Consider the following 9,945-nt stretch of genomic DNA (forward strand, 5'->3'; position numbering starts at 1 on the left):
TGTGTGTGTATGTATGTGTGTGTCTGTATCAGTGTGTCTGTATCGGTGTGTCTGTATCGGTGTGTGTGTATGTGTGTACAGCTGCATGTACAGAGATATATGTTGGCAGATAGAGGGCAGAGGTCGATGTCGAGGGTCTTCTTCAATTCCAGGCGGGTTCTGCCCGACCTGGCTTTTAAACCATGGATACCAGGGATTCAGTTCAGTTTCTAATGTGCCTGGCCGTCTGATCCTTCTCCTCAGTCAACAGAGTAGCCGAGACTCCAGAAAGGCATCATTGTATGTGGCCCCTCTTTGGCTTTTCTACTTGGCTACACTGACTGCTCTTTGTCTTTGAGAATATTTGGTTCATATTTGATGGCTGTTTAGGGTCTTTTATGAAGGATGTAAGAGGGTTTAGGCATCCTAAGGATACTGCCATCTTTCTGTTTTTTTGTTTACCCTAGGCAGACACTTGGTAAACAAATGTTTGTTTCTCCAATGTTTTGAAATTAGCATATACCCAGCCCCCATGATTTTGAAATTAGCATACACCCATGTTTTTTTTCCCCACTGTTTATTTTCTGTTGGCATTCTGATCTAGTAATTAACCTTATTCTGGGATACGAAAGCTAATTGCTCTTAAAATAAAAACTCTGATTAGCTATTATATACCCCCCAGGAAGCTCTTCCTGCCTGTCTCTGAGGTGTTCTTTACTGATAAGTAAGTTGGAGGTCCCCTCAGTCCCTGACAACTGGTTACTGGGAACCTTCCCAAGCTTGAGAGCCTAGTTACTGCAGTTCAGATACAAACCCAGGTTTGCTGTACTGATCATAGAAAATCTCCATCAGCAAGTTCCAGGTGATGCCCCCGTTGACAGAGTACTCCAGGAGGACCCCTTGGTTACGGTTGCTCGGTGTGATGAGGCATCCGTACATGAAGTAGAACTGGATAAACTCAGCGTTGGTGAGATTCAGATCCACAGTGACCAGCAATCTGCTGCAGCCCTAAGAAAGAGGAATACAGAACGGGGAAAAGCAGCAATCAGGAATCTTGGCTGCAGATCGCAGATTACAGCTTTTCTCTGGTTCTGTCACTTTGTGTTTTTATCTCTCTTACACTAGCTTCTAGCATGGACCCCAGCTTTTGTCTGTTGAACTTTCAGATTTCAGTAGTGAGACTTACTTAATCAAGTGTTATATATTCTAAGGAGGATTTCTTGCAATATATTTTTATATTGTAATATAATATATCTATATCTCCAAAGCAAACATTGGAATTAAAGTAACTATCCAAAGTTTTTATTAATTTATTTCCAATTATTAGTTAGCATTTGCTAAGAAGCACCAGTTACTAATGAAGTAACATTTTGACGTGACTATTTTTTAAAATTTAATTTACATGTGTGTAAGAATGTCTTTGTGAATATAAGTGTTAAATTTCGCCTAAGTGTTGGATTCCCTGGAACCGTTACTGACCGTTGGGACCACCATGCGGGTGCTGGGAATTGAACCCAGGTCCTCTGAAGAGCAGTCAGTGCTCTTAACTGCTAAGCTATCTCTCCAGCCGCCTTGGGTAAATATTTTTAATAGGGAAATTTTAAAATGACCACAACTGAAAAAAAATTATATCATTTAATTATAATGAGAAAGTTACAATGCCCTTTCAAATGGTTTAAACATTATATATTTATTTAAATGTGTGCGCATTTCTGTGGTTGTTTTGTGTGAGTGTATGTGCACATGGTGCGCGGGGTTACATGCCCATGTGTGTGCATGTTCACAGGTGTTCGTGTGCATGTAGAGGTCAGAGGTCAGAGGATGATGTCGGTTATCCCCCTCCGTCACTCTCCACCTTATTTTTAGAACAGGGTTTTTCACTGAACCTAGGGTTGGATTAGCTAACTGACTAGTCTTGCTGGCCAGTGAGCTCTGAGGTTACCTAGGCTACCAAGCTTGATTTTTTTATATGGATGTTGGGGATCCAAGTCTTTAAACAAGCAAGCATTTACTGACTGAACCATCTCTCCCCAGCCCCAAATTAAAATATTCATTTAAATATTCATAGCTGATTTAAAGTCATCAATATTAATTATCAATTATCAATATATTAATCCTGATAGGTAGGTGTTTGTTAGTTGAGCATATGTGGAAATCCTGGTCATTCTCACTTCTATTGAGGTAGAAGAGTGTCTCAAATATACATACTTAGTGTTGCCAATTATGAAAAATCAATATGATACATATATATATACTTTTGTTTCTCCTGGGTAAAATATTGGATATAAATTAATACTTCATAGGCACCAATATGAACTCAGTGATAAAGTACAGTTTAAAAAAAGAATGTGAATTGGTTATTTTTTAAAAGTTAATTTGCCTATCTAATCATGATACTAAAGAAATTAAACATTTAAAAAGTTAAAATTTGGCAGCAAAATAGAATGACTGTAAATTTTTTCAAAGGAAAACTTTCCAACATTGCTTCTGACGCTCACAAAGTAATACGCTATAAATACAAATGTTCGGTAATTACCAGCGAGCTACTCTCTCTGGGGTGATTTACAAACAATTAGGTGCTGCTCGTCCATTCAAGGAGCACGGAAGCTCATTCCCTGGGCTGCTGACTCTTCAGTATCAATTGGAGTTATCAATTAAGGCTCCATCCAGACGGAGCCCCATCCCCAACACACACTGCACAGGTGCCCCTTTCTCAGCATGGAAATCTATGAAAGTTCTTTAAAGAGGTGCTCTTAAACATCCCCTGTGCTCATGCCAGCTGAATATTTAATAACCTCAACGCAAGCTTTTGGTAGGGAAATTCTGGAAACACTCAGTGCTGTTGAGAGTTCAGATCACGAGCAGGCATTGAGGGCAAAGACGTCTCAGGGACTCGGCTTAGAGGGCAGAAAACGGAGCTAGCGCCAACTCAACTCTTACCCCACTGAAGTGCAGAGCCAGTCCTGAAGCCACGGCTCCACACACGGTACTCAGTTTCCCGCCATTCACAGTCAGCCAGTTCTGGTTGGAGGGAGCGCGATTGAAGTTGTCTTTGAGCTGTGTTGGAAGGGAGGTCTCAGGCTCCTCACAGTACAGGCCTCCCCACTGCTCATCACAGCTGGGTGTGCAAAGAGAAAGGCGCAGTCAACAGCAAACAAAGCAACTTTTTTTCTAGAGCAGGTTGATTCAATGTGGCTGTTCTTCACAGAGTCTCAGAGCCAAAGATCACCTACAGACCAGGTTGATTCAATGTTGCTGTTCTTCACAGAGTCTCAGAGCCAAAGATCACCTGCTTTCCTGAACAATGCCCCCGGGGTTGGAGCCCCTCCAGGCTTTCCTAAAATAGTAACTAGGGTTTGCAGATGGAAGGAAGAATCAGCTTTAGACAACGTACTAACATCTTATCTCACCGGAAACAGTCTCAATAGCCTATAAACTACAGCTGCCAAACCAAATTGCTGGGGGATAATAATATATGAAATTGGTCTTTTAAGCAGAAACTTCCAGCCGTTGAAGTACCAAGTGGCCGTGTGCTAAGTAGCTGAAGATGCTTTGGATAATCAAAGCCAGCCCTGAACAGAGTTCTCAGCTCTCTGTTTAGGACAGGACCAGGAGGCTGTCCAGGGCCCTTTGGAGTCATCCTGGATATGGGTTCTGGTCATTAAACAAGGGCTGATTTCCCATGTTTATGGAGATTAGTGGAGAAGAGCGTATGGATTCTCTATTAGCTTCTCTACACTAACCAATCAAACAGGACGATCTTAGAAAACGAAACAAAAAGGTTGTAGTGCATGTGTGTGTGTGTGCGCGCGTGTGTGTGGCAGGTGCTTGCACACACATCCATCCAGATGCTTTAAAAGTAGATACTTCCAACGATGCTAACATCTACAAGAATGAAATAGCAGGCTGCCTCTCAAATATGCCTAATGACTGACCAGACATGTCTATACTTTATTATGCAAACAATGTAAGAATTACCAATGCATGTCCTTGCTTCTATCCGGACTTAATAATGAACTCCTAAAGTTTTCTATCATCTTTCTCAGGGCTAAAATGTACCGTAGAAACAGAAGAAAAGTGAATATAGTCCATTATAATTCAGCTTTCTTTTGACCATACATAGCTGTTTGTTGCTCGGGCGCCAATCCCTACGTAAGAATGCAGTTGTAAAAGCCTTTAATCCCACCATTAGTTCAACATTATATTTCAGGAAAGCTCAAAGGCTAAGGTCACTTGGGAGTGATGGAAAACCCAGCTTCCGAGACCTGCTGGATGGAATATGAATAAGGCTATTTAGACAAGAAAGATTCCAACTTACACACAGCTCCCCTGGCTGCATCTCCCGTGGCCACTGCACATGTCTAGACAGCCGTCCCCAATGTAGACGTTATCTATGGCCCACGTCTGCTGCTTGTCGAAAGGAGCCGGTTGGTGCCAGCGGAAACGAGTGGCCTGAGACCTTGGAGGAGGAAGAGATTTGCAATGAGGAAGAGCTCAGTGGGGAAATATATTCTGGGAAGCCCGAAGCGGGTAGCACAAAAGGACACGCTCCCATTCCTATTTTAAAAAGAACACTCGTTACTGCAGTAGCCTAAGCAAACCTCTAGTTAACAAAACTAAGCCAAACAAAAAGATTCAGCATGCATTTCTGCCCCAGGGATCTTTCTGGGTAGTGTAAAAGAAGACCACATCAGAAGCGAAACCTAATCCTAAAGCCGGAACCTCGAGGGACTAGTAAGGGTCTGAGCTTGCGTGGCAGCCACTGTACCTACACCAGGGCTGCTGTTGAGTTATGGAACTGGGAGGAAGATGCCTGCCCTTGAGCAACTAACCCTTCTGCCTTTAACTTCAGAACAGCATGTGGGCTGGGTTCCATGTTCTCCCCTGTGCTCTAGGGCAGTGGACACCTGCATCCACCTCACTCAGCATCCCTGAGGAATTATCCTGATAGAAGGAAGCCTTAGGGGATGGGATAAACATAAACCAGAGAGATCAATGAGACTCAGGTAATTGTATATAGAGAACAGACGGGGTAATAAAGAAGGCCAGGCTTATTTTCCGTCGGTTCAAAAGTGAAGTAAATAAAAGTAACCTAAACGTTCTCCATTCCAGAAGCAGAAATGTACCCCCTCCTTCACCTGTTTGGAGAGCACCTTGTTCAGCAACACAAATATGAGTTCCACGGCACTAGATGGCAGTAAAATCCAAACAATACCCGGGGCTCAGGCTAACATTAAAGCCTTGTGGAGGAAATATTTTGTGTTTATTGAGCCATGTGTATTTAACACGAAAGGACTTAATATTTTGATTGGAGAATGTTTTAGAAAGGGGAAAAAAAAGATAAAATAACAGGCAGAGTCTTATATTTTCTAAGGGAAAATACTTATATGAAGTTTAGTAAATAATTAAAAAAGAACAGCAGACTAGAACTAAGATTTTCATTCTAGGAAACAGCTCAGTTCAATTTATATCCTGAGATGCTCATTTCTGCAGATCTGGCTCTGCAGCTCCCGTACTGCCCAGCAGAAGTATCTCGACTCAGATCTTTCCGATCACTTTTTGTTGCACTGAATGAAATTAAGCCCAAAACTGATGTGTGATTCCTCTCTGTATGCTGTGAACATGTTTTATGACCATTAGTTAATAAAGAAGCTGTTTGGGGGTTATGGCATGATAGAACATAGCCAGGCAGGAAATGTAAACAGAAATATATAGTTATAATTATAGTTTTTCTTAGCTATGACAAAAGATAAAGTAGATATAAATATTGTAACTGTAATTCTTGCTTGATACCAGTTTTGCTATATGTAATTTTACTATGTTAAAGTTAAAACCTTCCTTTTCATTTAGACAAAAAAGGGGAGGTGATGTGGGATTCCCTTCTGGATGCTGTGAATGTGTTTTGTTACCATTGGTTAATAAAGAATCTGCTTTGGGCCTATGGCAGGGAAAAACAGAGCAAGGTAGAAATTTCAAGCAGAGATAGATGGACCTAGGGGGTTGGGTCTGAGTGCAGGTCTCTCCTCTTCTCTTCTGGCTTTCATCATACAGCATCACTTGCTTGAGTTTCCTGAGCACACCAAACTCATTCCCACCTCCGTGTATCTGTTTTTCTGCGAGTTAGTTCTCTCTCTGTGTGGTGTACCCCTCTGTGTCTCCAGAGTGTCGCAGGAAGTGTTAGTCTTCACAGAGACATTTTCTTCATGACCCCTGTAAAGCTGGCACGTCTCATTCAGACCCACCACAGCCTGTTCTTTCCCTGGCACTCAGCACAATTTAGCACCATCGGGAATGCATGTGAGTATGTTTCAGGGAGACGCAGTTCCTTCCTGGACCATTATTTCATCAGGCTGTTCTCGTGGGCAGCTCCAGGGACAGGGAGCTGATGTTCAGGGGCTCCTGTTTTTGCAGGGAGCAATGTTGTGCTGGTGTCCACCCTCACCACTGTTGGGCAGCTCAGTGGCTCTGCTCTTTTGGATGACTGAATTCATTGCTCTTTATATACAGCAACATTGTGAGACAAAGGGGAAACACTGTGTTCCCATAGCTCATAGCCATGCATCCAGATCTGTAGCCAACATATACATATTTATTCTCTCTTTTGTTTCTGGCTACAAGTTTTCTTAAAGACAGGGTTGCTGTCTGTCGTCAGTCATTACAGATAAGTAATAAACTTTCCCTGTGCTCTTAATATCAGATACATGTTTCACTAAAGTCTCTGTCACGTTATATTTTAAAGCAGTTTCTTTTGTTAGATTACCCTCCCCATTTATCAATCTGTTGTCTCTGACACTTACAAATGGGATTTCATAAACATCTCCTGAAAGAATATTAAGTCAGCGGCAATAAAGATTCCTGGTAAAAGCAAATAAGAGACACCTTTCGGGGTGGTTGGGGAGGAACTGGAGTAGCTGTGTGGAACAGTAGCGTTGACGGCTGTTGGGGGAGAAGAGCTGAGAGGCCACGTGGGCTGCCTAGCAGGGAGCAGCTTTCTGACAACCGGTTTTGTTCAGGCACAGTCTGGACAGAATGACTGAGTAGGGGACTTAAGAGACAGACGAATTGCTGGAGGTGACAGTCCTTGTGCAGACTTCTAACCTCTCCCCTTACGGTCTATGCCACTCTCTGGAGTTCCACAGAAAAGGGATCAGTAGGGACCATGTAAAGATTGTACTAAGCCTGGAGTTGGCCAATGGGTCTCAAGAGAACAGGGTGCTCTATTGTATTCTGGCACCAGTGAGTTCTACGTTCACGGCGAGCAAGGAAACGTGCAGACACAACTAGGAGGTCAAATTTGAAGTGCGATGGTTTTATATTCTTAGGACTAGAGATATCTAGTTATCACATACTCCCAGGCAGTGATGTGTGCTCATTCATTATTGTTTTACAGGAAGAAGCAGCACTTTCATTAAAGGAAAGGAGTACAGTAAATTCAAAATGAGAACACTGGCGTTGGATTCAACCTCTAAGCCTTTCCGATAGAGCAAGAATTCCCAGGCCTGCCTGGCCTCCCTGTGAGAGGGACCAAATCACTTAGGTCTACGTGCTGACACCTTCCCATCTGTAAAGCTCAGAAAACGCTGCTTTCTGACTCACAGGGGTGTTGTGAAAATTAATTAGTTCATGTTTACCAAGACCTACGAGTGCTTTGGCACATCTCTCGACAGGTGTCGTTGCTTATCCTGAAGGTCCCTTATAATGATGGCCGCTACCAGCTGCTGCTTCTTGGAGTTGGAGGAAAAAACGGCCCCAGAGCCAATTTCTTATTTCACATAACCTCGAAATCTCTCCTGTGGATTATTTTCTGAATTTATGCCACTCCCTCCCCATCAACACATGGAAAGTGCTTCAAAAAATGTACACTGGTAACTACCCACTGCTGAACAGCTAATATGTTACTGCAGACAACACTGTTTCTAGATGCGGTCATTCCGTGGGCCTCCTCCATGATGTGGCCACACCTTTTAACAGATTTCAGTGAGCATTTCATACTCTGAGCTTCTGTAGGATGACTCCATTCACCCAGAGAGACTTCCATCATCACCCTGATGAGAAGAACGCCTTTGAGAAAAGCCGTAGCTGTCATTTCCGGTCTCTGCTCCCTCAGTGATGTTATCCCCAGACGCACCAGGAACCCCACTAGCGCTCTCTCTCCTCTCTCTCTCCTCTGATGGAGAAGGTAAAGAGACGCACCAGGAACCCCGCTAGCTCTCTCTCCTCTGATGGAGACGGTGAGGTGCAGGGACTTCACTCTCACACCAATTTACTAACAAAGCACTGCGAGGAGGCCCAGATCGCTTGACTTATAATAAAGTATGATTATATAGCATTTATCCAGCCTCCAGGAATATTTTGAATTTCTATGAAGTAAATCTTTTGAAACTTTATCGCAATGCATACAAAAACCAGTCAGCGACAGGAGAGTTTGCAAGAGTCAGCTCCACCAGGCTTTTCTTTTCCCTTGAGAGGAAACAAGTAGTGACGTTTGTTGTGTCCAGGTAGGTTCAGCCACTGGCTGTGCGATATGTGGAAAGCAAAGGACCTCGCTCTGGTCAGCCATGTCTACAAAAGGAGGAAGAGAGCTGGAGGCTAAAGGAGGCTCAGGAGGTAGTTCAATCAATTACTTTATGATTGGCAAACTTCGTGAGATAAGGAAGTCTGAGTAACAAACATTGAAGAAGTTCTAAAGACACTGCCCTCTCTAGCTGTGATAACTACATCATAGCGTCTAAAATGCTCTTCTCCTCCAATAATGTGCGCTGAAATCTGCAGTGGAAATGCTACAATGTCTAGAATTTGCTTCACAATAGCGTGGGGGTAGGAGTAAGTGGGGGTACTCAATGTTGATAATGCATTCAAACTAGCTAGTGAGTACCTGGGAATGCTGGTACATGATTCTCTTAACTTTATATGCTTGCCTTTTAAATAAACAAAAATGTAAGCCAATAAAATCCCTTTAAAAGCCTAGGATACTTTAAATTTCAGAATTAGAAATAAAAAGGAATGGCTATCATATTTCAACAAAGTAACTTTTAAAAATCAATTGTGTTAAAAAAAATCACAGACAGCAATAAGAAAAACTATAATATTCTGCACAAACCTGCTGAGAGCTTCAGTACATCGCACTAGTCACCAAATACAGGAGATTTTCTATAGTTTACATTTCTTGTCTATGGAGGATGGGTTATATTTAGCTGTAAAAACAATCTTAACAGTTCGCCTATATGTATAAGACCAGTCAAATATCAAATTCTCTGATGAAATCTTGGAGTAAGTAGGCATCCTGATGTGGGAGTGACTTCTTTCTAATCTGTTAATTTCATTGGTTAATTAATAAAGAAACTGCCTTGGCCCCTTTAATAGGACAAAAAATTAGGTAGGCGGAGTAGACAGAACAGAATGCTGGGAGAAAGAAGCGGAGTCAGGCAGTCGCCATGATTCTCCCACTCCAGACAGACGCAGGTTAAGATCTTTCCTGGTAAGCCAGCTCGTGGTTCTACACAGAATATTAGAAATTTCGGGGCATAAGCTAGCCATGCAGGTGGCCCCACCATTCCACTTACTACAGAGTGGCACCCCTACAGCACCCCTACAGCACGGCTCAGAGGCAGCCGTGTCTCTATTGTAGAAAAGACAGACATAGCTTTTACCAATCTCACACGAATGCCAATATAACAACTTTTTCAGTACGGAGGGCTCAGTGGTGATATGGCTTATACCAAATCCCGATGTTTTGTGGCCCCCAAATACCGACAAACTGTTAGTAGAAGCATAGCAGCCATATTGTGGGAGAAGATGGCATGCAAGACGGGTACAGTATTGCTCTTTCTCTGGTTAGTGTTAACATTTGAATATGCGGTTCCATTATATGAATGCTTGCAAAAGAAACCTCTCAAAACATACTGTTGTCCCGGAATAACAACAGAAGAAACAGGGAGTATCCAGGCAGCCGTAGGGAATCTCTTT

At 42.6% G+C, this 9,945-nt stretch overlaps 1 protein-coding gene across 5 annotated transcripts in view; it reads right to left on the reverse strand.

The window, feature by feature from the left end:
- Positions 1–9,945, reverse strand: part of Reln (reelin) — a 441,277-nt gene that overhangs the window by 40,193 nt on the left and 391,139 nt on the right. For all 5 annotated transcript variants that reach the window (XM_026784681.1, XM_026784680.1, XM_013350437.2 and 2 more), the window contains exons 47-49: positions 4,298–4,438; positions 2,920–3,097; positions 794–987 (exon numbers count right to left, since the gene is read on the reverse strand). In XM_026784681.1, the coding sequence (XP_026640482.1) occupies positions 794–987; positions 2,920–3,097; positions 4,298–4,438 (513 nt within the window). The remainder of the gene's footprint in view (positions 1–793; positions 988–2,919; positions 3,098–4,297; positions 4,439–9,945) is intronic.

Source organism: Microtus ochrogaster, chromosome 26 (assembly GCF_000317375.1).
Source record: "Microtus ochrogaster isolate Prairie Vole_2 chromosome 26, MicOch1.0, whole genome shotgun sequence".
Lineage (NCBI taxonomy): Eukaryota > Metazoa > Chordata > Mammalia > Rodentia > Cricetidae > Microtus > Microtus ochrogaster.